Source organism: Impatiens glandulifera, chromosome 6 (genome assembly GCF_907164915.1).
Source record: "Impatiens glandulifera chromosome 6, dImpGla2.1, whole genome shotgun sequence".
Classification (NCBI taxonomy): domain Eukaryota; kingdom Viridiplantae; phylum Streptophyta; class Magnoliopsida; order Ericales; family Balsaminaceae; genus Impatiens; species Impatiens glandulifera.
The window spans coordinates 56,050,516-56,067,764 of record NC_061867.1 but is presented as its reverse complement, the minus strand read 5'-3'; the positions used below and the strand labels follow the sequence as shown (position 1 = coordinate 56,067,764).

The following is a 17,249-nucleotide window of genomic DNA, read 5'->3' as shown; positions in this document are numbered from 1 at the left end:
TATGCTGCCTGCTTTCTAGGTCATTTTTATTTATTTTTATTAACTTAAAAAAAAATTAAACTCATTTTATATTTATATATATATATATTTATATAAAATTAACATATAAACCTGATATAGATATTAAATTGTGATAACAAATTACAAAATTAAAATTTTAAATAACAGAGAAAACTGAATGAACTAATAAATAACATCTAAAAAGTTTTTACTAAATATTTTGAGTGATAGTTAAAATTATCCATAGCTAATGATTGATAAGCAACGCTAAAAATATATGGTTAAAATAGTAAAAATTCGTATAAAACATGAGATGATACATGTAAGGGCTCCATATTAAAGATCAAATTATATAACTCATTATTGAAAATATGAAAAATAACACCAAATTCGATAATTTCATTTCTTTTTCTATTAGAAAGGGATAGACAAAAACTCAAGAATAATCATTAACACAATTGGAGGATATGAGCAGTAAATGACCTATCGAATTATTGAAAAAATTATTCGAATCACAAAATTTCGGGATAAAAATTTGATCCAACTAAATTAGATGTCGCATCGAAAAAAATATAATATCAACTCAAATTTGAGTGGTAGAAAAAAAAAATATGACACCCTACAATGCTAAAAAAGTCATTGAATGAGTAAAAAATGACGGATTTTTAACTCCTCTAAAACATTTTCCTAGAGCTAGAATAAAAGAAGAATTACAAATTCTTCGATGTAACCTACTTTAGTAGTCTATTTTGTAATTTGCGGTTTATTTTTTTATATATATATTAGTGTTATTTGTGTCGGTATTGAGTTGTTAGGATGTAAATGATAAAAATAGTATAGTTTACAAAAATAACAATATTAAGTGTCTCATATTCAACTTATCTACTTAAACAAAAACAAGTTTAATTGAATAGTTGAGTTTAACATCTCTAAGAATGACGAAGACATTCTTAGAGATGATTTATAATTGAGTTGTTTAGTTATTTGATATCCCTATGAGCAAGCAAGATGTAATGAGGTGATTTAATAGTAAAATTATTTTTGCAAATCTCTTGTCTGATATTATTAACATTTCTTGGTTTGAAAGATGAATAATAATTTTAAATATTCAAAAACAAGTTATCATTTACAAATCCTCGGACAACTTGCAAATGGTTACCCATGTAGCTAGTGATTCCAATTTTTGATGGGCCACTTGTTATTATTTATAAAATTCAATTTATCACTTGCTAACACCAGGGCCACATTTCCGACATAATCCAAGCCCAAGACCAAATAAAATAAATAGGATTTATACATAAATATATATATATATATATATATATATAATTATACATACACATTATTTTTTTTGTATTATTTTAAACTAAGTTGTATGAGAATATATATTATATTAATTAGTGAAATTGTTAATGTTTCACTTAGAAACAAGATACTATCAGTAACAAATGCTCAATGATAACATATAATTAATATATAAATAGCGTAATTAAGGCTGATCGATGTGCTTAATACAAATATATATAGCTAATTGTAGCTAATTGTAATTAATCAGTAAGGCCATGGCGCCAGAGCTCGGCTTTCTTGACCTTAGATATGCTCTCTACCACTCCTGCTGCTGACACGTGTCCCATCACCGTCACCCTCTTGCTCTCTAAGTCAATGCTGAACGATGTTACTCCTATATATTAATTAATTTACATTTTAATTTCTTTCAATTTCAATATATATACATAAACTAAGAAGTAATTAATTAATGAAGTATATATATAGATATATAACCTTCCATTTTAGACAAATGTTTCTTGACTTTCCCAGCACAGCCCTGACAGTGAATAGAAACTCTCAACACCACCACCTGCATATATATATGCGATCGAAAGAATATATTTATAAGCTTTTTATTTCATAATATTAAGTAATTAGAATGAATACTTGTCTTTTTTATAGTATATATATATATATATGATCGGTTCTGTGTTCGTTTTCACTAGTAAATGGGGGTGGGGACCTGTAATATTAAAGCAAATCCACATCACAATCCCTACTTATAATGATAAACGCATTACCCATTCTTTTATTTTATTTTATTTTATTTTATTTCATTTTTCTATGACCATATCAAACACACATATATATATATATTTATTTAATTATTATTTTTTCATGTTGGAAGTTTGATGATTTTTGATCTTAGGAAACATGCATGTTTTCACTTGAACTAGCTAGCTAGCTAGCTACTTGTCTGGATTAATATATTTAATTATATATATATTTAATGAAACAGCTAGATATATTTAATATATAATATATATTTGTAAGTAAAGTTATTTGAAAGATGATATAATAATAGTTAAAGAGAGAAAAAAGAGAGTGAAACCTGGAAGCGGTGACGATGATCTTCTTCTTCTTCTGTTGGGGAAGAAGTAGTGAGTGTGGATTCTTTTTCATCATCATCTTCTTCATGATCATGATCATGATCATGATCAGCTTTTCCGATGATGGAAGCGGCCGGTGACCGGATTAATCGGTTGTAGTGATTATGAGCGGGACGTCGTCGTCGGTTCATCATAAACGACGACGAGGACGTTGGTGCATGAGCCAGTGATGACGATGATCGTCGACTAGGAACGATAACGCCATCGCCGGTGGTCATGCACACCACCGCCCTTGATGACGACGAGCACATCAATCCCTTCATCTTCATCCTCTCTCTCTCTCTCGGTCTCTCCCACCACTAGTACTACTTCTTTATATATACATAGATAGAATATATATAGAAAGAAAATAACACACCAACCACTCGGATTTAATGAATAAACGTAAAAATATATTATTAAATTTGTTAATATATATATAATTAAATTATGTTTTAATATATTATTTCATTTAAATTAACATTCAATACTATATTATATATATTTTTAAAATAAATTAAAAATAAAAGTTCGTCCAATCCCACCCCGAGAACGTATGAAACCAAATAGGATAATTAATTAATTAATTAATTGCAATAATACAAATAATTGGATTTTATCCACCTGGTCCTCACATAGATGTCTCATGAACTCATATTCAAATATAATGCTAGCTATTTTCTTCACTACTTTGTTTGTGTCTTTAGTTAAATCAATTCATCAAGTCTTCTAATTAATTAATTAACCACTGTTGGACTTTTTATTTATCCACTTGGAAAGCCACAAGTTGATAAAAAAAAAAAAGGTAATACAAGTTATGTCATTTATTTGTTTTGACAAGAAGATTAATTATCAATGCATGCAAGAGGGGTTCATAAATAAATAAATAAATATATATAAAGTGACAATTAATTAAAGTACTAAATAAATACCCACGGAGGATTAGTTAATGAGTTGAAATCACATTTAAACTTAATTTTCTTGGCATCTTCATTATGACTCATTAAATTCTAATTTAACTACTTTTGTTTTCTCATTAATTACTGGATAAAAAGTTTTACTAATTGTTACAGATGGAGAATCAAGTCGAGCGTGTTTTTCTATATAATTAAAAAAAGAAAAATAAACAAAGTCGTAATTAATTAATTAGTTAATGTTGTGGCAGTAGGAAAAGGAACAATATTTAATGAAATGGGTTCTTCTTCTTCTGTACATAATACACTCTACGTACCATGTAAGCATCATTTGACAGTGGGCTGGCTACCTAGCTAGCTATCTACATATTAATATTTAATATTATTTATATAATGTCATTATCATCGAAATTAATTCACTTTTCTACTTATTCTGTCTTCCCTTTCCGTCAGACAGACAGAGAAATTATCTTACACATTAAAGACGAAAAATGTCACACAAACAATAATTTCTTTTTTTTTTCTCAAAAGTTTCCTTTTCTTCTAAGTCATTCTTCATTCTTAAAAAAAAACACAACACTAACACTAAATCATTCGATAACATATAATATATAATTTTATAATAAAATGGAATAAAAGTGATAGGATATTATATTATAGCTAGGTTTTGAAAAGGCACATACATACATATTAATATATATATTATAGGGCGGGGTCCGGGAGGGGGAGATAAGGACTAGTAGTCTGTCCTGTCCTGTCCTGTTACTGCTGCATGCCGCAGTTAATTACTGTAAAGTAGTAAGGTGGTCTAGGGGCTTGTTTGGTTTGAGAGTTAATGTTAGGGCGCCAGAGTCGAACAGTTCTTTCTTTACTTTACATTTTTCAGTTATGGCGTAAGTGATCACTGATCAGTAACTCAGTCTCACTGCATTCATTTAATCATCTCACAAACAATAATAATAATTTCAAGAATCCATCATATGCTTTTTCAGAATACATACATGAACTAATTGTCTATCTTTTCTAACCTACTCGATCGATTCGATGTAATAAATTAATTTTTTTTATCAATAGATGATTTCTTAATTGAAATCATATAAAATATTATGAATTATTTGGTCTGATAGATATAAATAAAGAATTGGTCGAAGAAATTGTTAAGAAAATATGTTTGTTTGTTTATTGTATATGGAGATGTACAACTCATTCTTATCGAGAAGTAGTTAATTGTTCTTATCTATTAATTAACAATAGTTAGTTGTTATTATATTATCTAGTAGTTAGTAAAAGTTAATTGTTAGTTTATGGAAGTTCATTTTACTTTTTAAATATAAGATAATAGTTATATATAGCTATTTATTCCTTCAATAAACTCATCAAGTTCTTTCTTACAAAATTTCTCTTCTATAATTCTTTAACCTAACTTGTCAGAAATTATATAGGTGACTTACCTATTGTTCTGATTATCGAATGATATGATTAATCAAATGATAAAATAAGTTATGACTTATTGAGAGGAAAACGGGGAAAGGAAAAAAACTGAAAATTCGTCTATTTTAAACGTCAAAGCGATTACAAAAACTAAACATTCAATCAAACAAATGAAGATTTAAATCGAAATAGTGTAATACTACTTGTAAAGTTTCATCGAATCGCATTAGAGAACAAACGGTTAGGCAATACATAGATATAGACGTCTTGCCTGGATAAAATCTCCTTTACCAAACAAGATGTCGATAATGTCATTATTATCCACAGTATTGTGTGGAAGAAGGTAAACTTTCTATGTGGTTATCAACGCTTTCTCCCTATTAAAAAGAAAAAGAATTCAACGTTTAATAATGTCATTTGTGTGAGTTTTTGAATTTATAGTACAAATACATATATAACAAAATGTGAGCAATTGGTTTAGACTGAAATAAGAAAATGGATGTTCCCTTCTTGTGTTTATTGTTTGAAAATTAATTAAAATCTCAGTTTTTTGTTGCATCAATTACAAATAAAAATAAACTCTTAAATTAATTAAAATTTCATAATTTATTAAATTAAAGTAACTAATAAACTACAATGCAATTGTTTATTTCACCCGGTTCGGACTTCGGACTTCAAACGAGATCTACGGGTAATATTATGGGCCCGGACCATACCTATAAAAAAATGAGAAATTAATTTATTAGGCCCAAATAGAAGATAAACAGCCCATTTCTATTTCCATTTCCACAAAAAGAAAAAAGTAAAGAAATTTCCTTTCCCTCCGACCTCGGCTCCCTCTTCCCTGTACTCTTGTCTCTCTAAAGACGAGTACTGCCGGTCCTCCGACCAGCCGACGACCATTCGCCCAGGTTAGTTCGTGTACTTAGTACTTTATTTCTTCTTTCTGAAATCTATAACCTAGACCGTCCCTAACCTGTGAATTGATCACATACGAGCAGAATAGGATTTATGCCCTAACCTCTCCCGACTCATAATGCTGCTTCTGCTGCTCATATTCAAATTAATACATTTTGCATACTTAATCTAATTCTTACTTACTTACTTACTTTAACAAGTTACTTTAAGAATTCCTTTAGTTTAATTCCATATTTGTATCTCGAGTCTTGATATCTTGTTTAATTAATGATTAATTTTATTAGGTAACAATTTCACACGAGAGATTAAGGATTGGTGATGATATCAATTGGCAAGGAGAAGTTGTTTATGTTGAATTGGATATTACTATTTATAAAACACCATAACAGATGATTTGTTTTTTGTTGTTATCTTTTGGCTTAAAACTTATTATATTTCTATTTTTGATATGACCTAGTAGTTACTACACTTGCATATTTGATTTGTTTCACATATTATATTCTTTTTTACAACTTATAGTTAGTATAGTATGTAGTTTAAGGTACTCTAATCCTTGGGACCGACCCTGCGAATGTCATACAATTATTCAAAGATCTTCATCTTCAAATTACGTTTCTTTTTGCGTTTAAATACATTCATTTTCAATTACTAAATTTTTTACTCTCTAATGTTTTTCTTTTTGTTTGTGTAACTTTTCTCAAATAATGCTTTGACTTGACATAAATTTGTTATGTTTTGTGTAGTAAGATGTGATATTCGTGTCTTGTTGTAGTTTTAATGACATGCTTAGTTAAAATGGCATCACTTTATGCTCTACAATTAATTGGAAGATATATATCATACCTCTTGTTTATACAGTTCCTTCTCTTTTGTAACAAACCTTATATAGTTCTAAAAAGTGTTGAATCCAAATAGGACAAGGCTACACTTATTTTTATTGTTAGCAGCATGACACCATTAGTGCGTTAGCATGATGGTTTCATGTTAAGGCCCAGCCCTGTTGATGTCCATCTCTACAAAAGAAAAGATGTTGAATTTATGGAGATCTGCATGTAATTATTTTGAGAAATCAACAGTATGTAAAGGACGAAGTAAAGGAAATTGCTATCAGAATGTTGTACTAGCCATATGTAACTTTTATATGATTATTACAATTATTTGTGCGAAATTAGGATTGACTCGCGATTTAGGGTGTTAAAAATGACTATATGTCAAACTTCTCATTACAATGTCAGGCATATAAATTTCTTCCATTTGTTTGACATTAGTTATAGTTGAGTATCTGATATGAATCAGCACAAAATAATCTTGTTTGTATGTGAGAAGTACTCAAAAAAGACCTTCATCGTGAGAAGCTGTCAAACCCGCTCTGGTGCCTTTTGACTTCAACTGATCCACATCTTGAGCTTTTGCTGCCTCTCCTTCCTTGTTCAAACTCTCCTCAGGTATCCTAGAATCTTCTTTACAAGTGCACTACTAGCTTGTTTGTTTATCATATACTTTAATCTTACTTCTGTTAGTTCTAACTTCTAATCCACTTTAAATCTGCAAACATTATCAGTTTTATTGGTGAACAACTCTCTTTAGCTTCTTAAATGGCTACCTTTGGTGCTTCCTCCTCTGCGAACACGAATCCTAATAAGTCCTCTGAGGTATAATCATCTAAATTGAGACTACATTGATTATACTAGTTTTTCTTACAATTTTACAATTTGGATCACCACTCCTTGTGGTAATTGCTGTACATTTTATAAAACTGTTGTAGGTGGCACAACCTCCAGGTGATTCTGTATCAAGTATTTGTTTCAGTCCTAAGGCAAATTTTCTCGTTGCAAGCTCTTGGGATAATCAGGTTAGTTGGCCTGGTTTATGCATTTTCCTTCTTGAAGAATTACACTTGAGAAATCTCTAATTCTCTATTGTGGATGAATAAACATTTCCTATATGTAGTCCTAAAGGAGAAGAGTAGGAATTGATACTATCTATTCACAGTATTTTATTTATTTATATTAGTGTCTTTTAGACAAGTCATAAATTTTATAATTAAGGTTGCTAAAGAGAGTGTCTTTCAAAGAGTAAACAAAGAATCAAACAATCAAAAGAAAAAAGAGGTACCTGGCAGAAGGTATCTTCTGAGTTCTGAGAAACATACCAAGGACCCAACTCTGCTCATATTTCTGGAGGTTATTTTTATTGGATATTGTTTGGATTGTTAATAAACTTTGAGATTCTTTTTTCCTTAAATCAGGTATATAAAACTATAATCTTCATTAAACCCTATGGTTTGATCCTGAGATTTATTGCAACAGATGCCACTTCATTAGCACTTTACAACCCATCTCAAGGACTAAGGATCCCAATAAGAAATATAGTGTTGTAGATTCATATAGTTTGACCTGAAAGATTGTGTTCTATTATAGCTTTCAAATTAATGTATCTGTGGAAAACGGTGAATTATTTTTCCATGATATGGCACTGGAAAGAATATTTACTTTCCCAAATTTAATCCCTGTATTGTCACCTTTGCAATGTTAAAAATTAATGTCATAATGAGATGAAAGCACTTTTAGTATAATATTTTAGATGAACTCTGAATTTCCTTCATGAAGATCTCAACCTTAATGTTGCTTACAGTCTCTAGATAAAGTGGGATACCGTATGGGAGTCTTCGCTTGTTATTGTTTCATCAAAGACATTGAATTCCTGAGTACTCAGCTCATTCAAATCTATCCAGAAAGTATTTTCCTGTATGTAGATAAAAAAATATTTTTTATAGAATATGTTCACTTTTCAATATCTTTTCATCAGACCATTAATGATGTACTAATGTATGTCAGTTCCTTTTCTGGTGAGCTAACATAGGTGCGATGTTGGGAGATAATGAAGACAGGGACCACAATTGGAAGTGTGCCTAAGGCATCAATGTCGCATGATAAACCGGTATGGTATCCTTTTTAGGCCTTCTCAGACCATTTTCCAGTTTGACTTTGTAACCTAAAAAATATTATTTTCCTTTTGCAGGTACTCTGCTCAACTTGGAAGGATGATGGAACCACCGTTTTCTCAGGAGGCTGTGACAATCAAGTTAAAATGTGGCCCCTACTCTCTGGAGGCCAACCAGTAACAGTGGCCATGCATGATGCACCTGTCAAAGAAGTTGCTTGGATCCCAGAAATGAGCCTGTTAGTCAGCGGAAGTTGGGATAAAACTGTGAGGTAACGATTTATTCTTTGAAAAATCTCATTTGTTAGATCTAAGTGTTTTGTTGTTCCAAAACATATTTAGTCATTTTCCTTGGATTGTATTATACTCTCCCTGCTGATTACCAACTTGTTTATGTTCTTTGGACTCCAGCAATTCATTGTCATAGCGTTTATATATGCATCAAAAGAGTTCAAGCAATGCTTTATGCTCTCTGCATCTTAACAGTAATTATCTTATATTTGATTTTCTATAGTACTATGATTTAAAAATAAGAGTACTTCTTAGCTTCCTTCATAAAGATATGAAATATTCCGATTTAAAGATGTCTAATTATAAATGAGTTTTAACCAAATATGCCTGATGTCTTTCTGTTTGAAATCCCGTTTCTGGAAGCTAGTCTTTAGAAGTACTAGTGCTCCTATATGAATAAGTAATTGATTCATACATGCTAACAATTATAGGCTACTATTTAATTTCACAAGAGCTTACCTTGAAACATGGCTTTCATTCTCTATTGGCTTTATTATTATTATTATTCTATTTGTGGCTATTTCATATTTGGCTATAAACAATTTTATGTTAGAATGTTAGAAACATAGTATTTGGAGTTATTCTGTAAAATTGACTATAATTTAGGAATGAAGTCTCAATTTTCTTTCTTTAATGACAGTATTCCTGTTAAAGGCCTCAGTTATTGTCTTAACATTCTTTCCAGGTATTGGGATTTGAGACAATCAACTCCAGTTCATACCCAGCAACTTCCGGAACGATGCTATACACTTTCTGTGAAGCACCCACTCATGGTGGTTGGCACTGCAGATAGGAACCTCATTGTTTTCAATTTGCAGAATCCTCAGGTATTCTTTTCGTGTTTGATACACAGTTTTATAGTGAAGCTTAAGGTGTTTGACCTTATTATTTATACTATGACCTGATGATTTCTCATTTTCAGTTTTTGCAGTATGTGATCTTCTTGCTCAAGTATGTAGCAATGTTAAGAATGACAGTGTTGTCTTGAGAGATCTTAGAATTCCAAACTTCATAATTTTCAGTTACTATTGTCTGAACAATTTAAATGACTTACTTTTTTTTATATCATTGTGGATTTGAGAGAAATTAATCATCATAAAAACACAAGTTTCACATTTCTTCTAGTTGAAGCATTAGAATCTAAATCAAGCTTGTATCCTCTCTAGTTGCAGACTGCTTTTGTGTTGCACTGATATTTCTATGAAGATTCTTGATTTATTGTCTATTTGAATAATATGTTTCCACTGATTTTACTTATCGATATGGTCTGTTAGAGTGGTCAAACAGTCCTATAACAGTCAACTGCAAAGTACAGATGAGATTGGATATTAATATGACTATACTGTGTGTCAGGCTGAGTTTAAGAGAATCGTTTCCCCCCTGAAGTATCAGACGAGGTGTGTTGCTGCATTTCCTGATCAGCAAGGCTTCCTGGTTTGTATTTTGCTCCTTATTTCATATCAACATTCTTTCTTTTATCTGTAGACTACTTATATGTTCTTTTCCTTTATAATACCAAGCTTGCTGGTGACCAGTGCATTGGGAATGGTTTCTGTTAAAAAGAAAGTTTGGTTTTTTTATATCGCATTATCAATTGCGAATGAAATATATCTTTCTTCAATGAAGTCTAAGAATTTAACTTCATTATATAGTATATAGAATGTATATGTAAGCACACTTGATGATGCCTAATTAGAGTAGTCCATCCTTTGTATGTGAATATATAGCAGTAAACACCTAACTTATTCTTTGTGTAATATATGGTTTGACTCTTCAATTTTGAAACACATTTTCTGAAAAATATTTGATTTTATGTCTTCTTAATCTCTGAAGGAATGTTGTTGACTTATCCATAGTATTGTTTTTGAGTTTCTTAAGATTTTTGTTCTTACCAATTAACATCACTTGCACGTTTTTCCCTAGGTTGGTTCAATTGAAGGAAGAGTTGGTGTACATCATCTCGACGAGGCACAACAAAGTAAAAACTTTACTTTCAAATGCCACAGAGAGGGGAATGAGATCTATGCCGTCAATTCGTTGAACTTCCACCCTGTAACGCTCGATCCTTTACACCTACTATTTTTCCTGCTTGAATTTGACTATAATCAACACTCAAATGTTTGTTTGTTGCTTTGTTATTATATTTTCTCATCTATAATAACTGGCAAGTCCTCTCGATAATGGATTGTTGTGTCATTCCTGAACACCGTTTTTGGCTAATGCCTTATCATTTCCAACTTTGGAGCATTTATTAACTAGTGATGCTTGAACTTGAAATGAAAGGATATGAGATATCTTATAATTTTAGTTTATGTTTTATACATAGTTACCAATTTGAAGCAAACATTTTAATCATGTTTAGTTAGGATATTGACTTTGATAGGTTCTAAAATGTTATCTTATACTTTCAAGATAACTATTGATTAATTTGACACCGAAATTTCTTGTAATATTAGCAATTGCCTAATATCACATTTGGAAAATCATCTCTGTTAAATATAGTTCATTACTTAACATGTTTCTCCCGTCAGATTATAATTTTTAAATAGAGTTCATTCCTTAACATTGAGAACTTTGCAAAGTCCTGATACGAAATGAAGCACTTTGAGGGATGAATCTTTTTACAATTACTAATTATCCCTTGTAAATAGGTACATCAAACATTTGCAACTGCTGGATCTGATGGTGCATTTAACTTTTGGGACAAAGACAGCAAACAGAGACTTAAGGTATATATATGCCTACAGTAGTTGTTGAAATCTGATCCTAAATCTCTTGTTTTAAATGTTTTGTTTATATGCGCAATAAATAGAAGATTGAACTCCCAACATAAAAGACACAATATTTGTGGTAGTATATCCCCATTCAAGTGTGTTTGTTTATATATATACTTTTAACCTATGGTTAGGCTATGGCGAGGTGCAGTCAACCTATTCCATCCAGTGCTTTCAACAATGATGGTTCAATATTCGCCTACGCAGTATGTCTTCTGATAGCTATTCCTCTGTTCTATAATCTATTCAATCCTAGTATTCTTAAAAAAAAAACACCCCAAACTAAGATTTTGTTGTTGTTGTTTGCAGGTCTGTTATGATTGGAGTAAGGGTGCAGAAAACCATAATCCCGCAACTGCAAAGACATCTATTTTCCTACACTCGCCCCAGGAGGCTGAGGTGAAAGCCAAGCCCAGGAGTGGAGTTAGTGGTAGACGATAACTCGAACTTTTGTTTTGGGCTGTTAATACAACAAATGACATTAATCGATATTCCATGAGCATCAGCCCTTTTGTTAAAAAATCAAAAATCAAAATCTCTGAGGGATGTAAGATATATATTAGTGTTTTGTTGTTATGTATTTGTTTTGTGTTTATGTATTTGTTTTAGTCCTAGTTGTTATTTGTTGGCGGCTCTAAGCAGTTTCTTATGGCTTGTTATTAGTGCGTACAGCAAAATGTAAAGACTACATAATTGTTTTTTTCTATCTATATGAAATAAAGTTATACTTTTGCTTTTAAACTCATCATGTTTCTTGTTTTGTCTCAAATGTTCAAATGTATTCAATTCAGAAACTTGCAAATGTTAATATTTATTTGGGAGAAATTTTCCAAGTGACAACTACTATTGAGAAGCGGTCACCAATCTTGAAACGATTTCAAAAACTATCTTAAGCACAAGCGAAATGAGATGAACATAGAAGAATTAACGGTTGGTCTACGCATTAAAGATTAAAATAAAAGCGCCTCTAAAAAATATTTTAGTCAACATGTGGCTAAAACAAATGTGGTAGAACATTATAAAGACAAGAAAAAACACAATTCTTTTGTCAAAATTCACAATTTTCATCTTAAAGGCGAAATTTTTAAAAAGTTCACGGGATAGTGTTTCAATTGCAATGGCATGAGCCATAGATCTTTCGATTGGAAGAATCTGAGGATAATTTTAGAGGCTAACTTAACTAAATGATTGTCAGATATGATCTATGTGTGGTGATATATGTGGTTAACTTGGTAGGGTCTAATTCACAAAAATGATGAATTGACACAAGAGCTATAAGACATGTTTGCTCCAACAAAGAAGTATTTATAAGCCTCGAAGAAATGAGGAATGGTGAAAAGCTGTTCATGGGGAATTATGCCACTTCCGACATACATGTGAAAGAAAAGTGATGTTAATATTTTATTTAGGGAAAAACCTAACTTTGACTAACCTGTTGTATGCTATTTTTTATTTGTTTTTAGGAAAAACGACTTAACGTCATCTCATTAAAAATTCTCAAAAACAGGAAAAAGAAAATCACAACATGTTGTATGTTCCGGAGATCTAGAAAATTTTGATATTCGGTTCTCTTTTAAATATGATTTTAGAATTGTGATTGAGTTGGATAACATTATTTTATCCAAGGGTGTAATGTTTGTGGATATAGGTTATGCTACTTTAAGCTAAATTTAATGACATTTAAGCAAAGTATGAATGAAAAGAATAACACTTCTATTTTATGGATGGTAGGATATGTCATATTAATTATGATTCAATGCATCAATTAATAAAACTAAAGAGTATACCTACATTCAAAATAAATAAGAAACACAAGTGTGAAATTTGTGTTGAAGCAAAATTGACGAGATCATCATTTCAAAATGTTGAAAGAAATAATAGACCACTTGATTTAATTCATACAGACGTATGTGATTTAAAAGGAACACCAATACGTGGTGGAGACAAATAGTTTATTACTTTTATTGATGATAACATAAAATATTGTTATGTGTATATTCTTAAAAGTAAAGATGAATTCATAGAGAAATTCACTCTTTATAAAAATGAGGTTGAAAACCAACTTGATAAAGAGATTAAGGTATTAAAAAAGTGATAGAGGAGGTGAATATGAATCACCTTTTATCGAGTTATGTGCTACATGAGACGACAACACCTTATTCTTTTCAACAAAACAGTACGACTAAGAGGAAAAATAGAACATTAAAAAAATGATGAATTCACTTATATTAAGTTTTGGTCTACCACATAACATGTGTGAAGAAACTATTTTGATAATTAATTATCTTTTAAATAAGATTTCACGAAAGAAGCTAGATAAAAGTCCATATGGGTTATGACATTAAATAAAATCATCATATGAATACTTACGAATGTGGAAGTGTCAACTAAGGTAGTTGTACCATTACCTAAAAAGTAAAAGTTGGACAAAAAACACTTGATTGTATATTTTTTTAATATGTACATAATAATATTGTTTATCGTTTTCTTGTATTTAAATAGGACATTCTAGATATTCATAAGAATACGACAATGAAATCGATAAATGCATCAATCTTTGAATATATACTTCCATATAAGTCTAATGAAGACCCACATTCTCCAAAATGAATTCTTGACTAGATGAACAAGAAAAGAAAAATGAAGTTGAAGTTGTAGTAGTTTTCTATGCTAAACAAACGAGAATTTTTTTTTTCATTTTATTAAATAATATATTTATTATTTATATTATCATTTTTAATATATTGATACAATATTTATGTGTATTTACGTGTGTAATTGTTACGAAATAAGACTACAAACACCTTTTTGAAGTCTATTAGAGTTGGACAATAAGTATTAGAGTTGGACAATAAGTAATAACTATTGATGATTAAAATTGATATTAATAAAATTGTTTAAGAGAATAAGATGTCCAATTTTTCTTATGGTTCTTCTTTTTATAGATTTAGTCAATTATAAGTTCTATTCACAATGAATAATTAAGACAATAGTTGTAACCATATTAATTCTAAATTAACTTGTCTCAAGAATGAAAAACTATTTTACTACGTATTATTAGAGTTACATTGCCTTTAAGTTGTTAAGAACAATATTTATTTCACATTAATAACAAAACACAAATTATTGACGCACCATTATATGCTGAGGTATAAGTGTTGCTAGAGAATTTTGAGTGCAAAATTTAGCGACTATGAGAGAAGTTGATGAAGGAATTGATTAGTATTGACTTAAAAATTTGAATTTGAATTCGGGCTGACTATCTAATAAAACCGAGTTAATGTCCGGAAATTTTTTTGTAACCTTGATTATTTTTATTAATTTTAGAAATGATAATAATTATAATTTTAAATTTATACAACAATTTATTATTATTATTATTATTATTATTATTATTATGAAGATGCTCATACAAGAAATATTTTATCTTTATTACCTTATTTATTTTATATATGACTGAGTTATCTATATATAATGATACTTAATTTTTAAAGTGTCTGAATTACTGGGTCGAGAGCTGTGACTAATTTAGATATATTTTTCAGAGTAAATAAATATTTGAGTCGGATTATGGGTTGAATGTTTGTGAGAGTAAATGGTTACTTGGGTCAGATTGTGGGTTGACCTACCCATAAACTTAAAACGGTTAAAAAAAAATAAAAAAATGTTATATGCATGTTTCGAATTTGCAACCTAATAAAATAAGTACAACTCTTTAACCAACTAAACTATTAACACTTTGTAATTTAAATTCAACACAAAATTTGATTAACGCGAGACATCTTAAAAAATATAAGTTCAACTTTTTAACTAATATATATATATATATATATATATATATATATATATATATATATAATGATTCTTAATTTTTAAAGTGTCCGGATTGCCGGGTCGAGAGCTGTGTTTAATTTGAATATATTTGTGAGAGTAAATAGATAATTGGGTCGGATTGTGGGTTGACCTACTCATAAACTTAAAATGATTAAAAATAAAATTAAAAATATTATATGTATGTTTCGAACTTACAACCCAACAAAAGAAATACAACATTTTAACCAACTAGGCTAATAACACTTTATATTTTTAATTCAACACCAAATTTGATAAACGCAGAACATTTTAAAAATAGAAATTCAATTTTTTAACTAACTAATATATATATATATATATAATGATGCTTAATTTTTAAAATGTTCGGATTGTCGGGTCGAGTGCTGTGATTAATTTGAATATATTTGTAAAAGTAAAATGATACCAGATTAGTTTCTCATTTTTAAAACATTATAATGTTTTTTTTTTCTCTTTTTTTTAAACTTTTTTTTATAAGTTTTCATTATATTTTTATAATTTGATCACATATACATCTTTAAGGGTGTGAATATAATTAATTAGTTATACATATACATTTTTTTTTAGTTTATGAATGTTATAATTTGATAGATACATATACCTCTTTTAAATTAATATTATAATTAGACAGTAAATGTATATCACTAAAATATGTATATGTCAATTTAATTACAATATTTATTATAAATTCAATATATTAATTTTGACTGAGTCATGATATATATATATATATATATATATATATATATATATATATATATATATATATATATATATATATATATATATATATATATATATATATATATATATATATACTGGTGAAAAAGGGGTCAAAACCGAGAGTTAAAACTCTCGGTTTTGACCCTATAACTTTCGGTGAAGACACTTTACCGAAGGTTTTAATTACTCTCGCCATCCCTCGGTATTGACTCTCTCGGGACTTCTATAAAGAGAAAAACCGAGAGTTATATGAAAACTTTCAGGTTTTTCTTTTTGTGGAAAACCGAGGGTTTTACAAAGACCTTTCGGTTTTTCTCTTTGTGGAAAAACCGAGGGTTTTACAAAGACCTTTCGGTTTTCCTCTTTTTACAAATAACTTTCGGTTTTTCTCTGTGTGGAAAAACCGAGGGTTTTGCAAAGAACTTTCGGTTTTTCTCTATGTGGGAAAACCGAAAGTTATTTACAAAACTTTCGGTTTTCCTCTTCGGGTAAAAACCGAAAGTTATTTACAAAACTTTCGGTTTTCCTCTTTGGGTAAAAACCGAGAGTTTTCCAATAACTCTCGGTTTTCTCCTTTTCAAGAAAACCGAAAGTTATATGAAAACTCTCGGTTTTTACTCGAAGAAGAAAACCGAAAGTTTTGTAATAACTCTTGGTTTTCCTCTTTTGGGTAAAAACCGAGGGTTTGTCATATAACTCTCGGGTTATCTCTCGTTTTTCCAAAAAGAGAAAAACCGAGAGATTTCAATATTACTTTCGGTTTTTTCCCCTAAATTTTTAAAAATGTGCGGATTATTTTGCTCGCAACCAAAACCTGTTCAGCCAAACCAATATATTAATGATAAAAGAAATGCAACATATATTAAACGATCACATTAATTGATCATGAACATTACAAAATTCGAAACCAAACTAATATTCCGAACAATCTGTTATAAATTCAACCAATAATGAAAACATGTTTTGAATCGAAACAACCTTAGCTT

General features: G+C 29.7%; 1 protein-coding gene across 1 annotated transcript; it reads left to right on the top strand.

Moving 5' to 3' along the window:
- The first annotated feature begins 5,550 nt into the window (after positions 1–5,550).
- LOC124942578 (protein RAE1-like) lies at positions 5,551–12,415 on the top strand. Its single transcript, XM_047483109.1, has 12 exons — positions 5,551–5,673; positions 7,007–7,125; positions 7,242–7,332; positions 7,446–7,532; positions 8,543–8,620; positions 8,702–8,895; positions 9,600–9,741; positions 10,268–10,348; positions 10,838–10,966; positions 11,566–11,643; positions 11,823–11,894; positions 11,998–12,415. Exons 3-12 carry the CDS (start codon positions 7,276–7,278, stop codon positions 12,127–12,129), a joined length of 1,050 nt encoding a protein of 349 aa, XP_047339065.1. The 5' UTR covers positions 5,551–5,673; positions 7,007–7,125; positions 7,242–7,275; the 3' UTR covers positions 12,130–12,415.
- Positions 12,416–17,249: the final 4,834 nt, after the last annotated feature.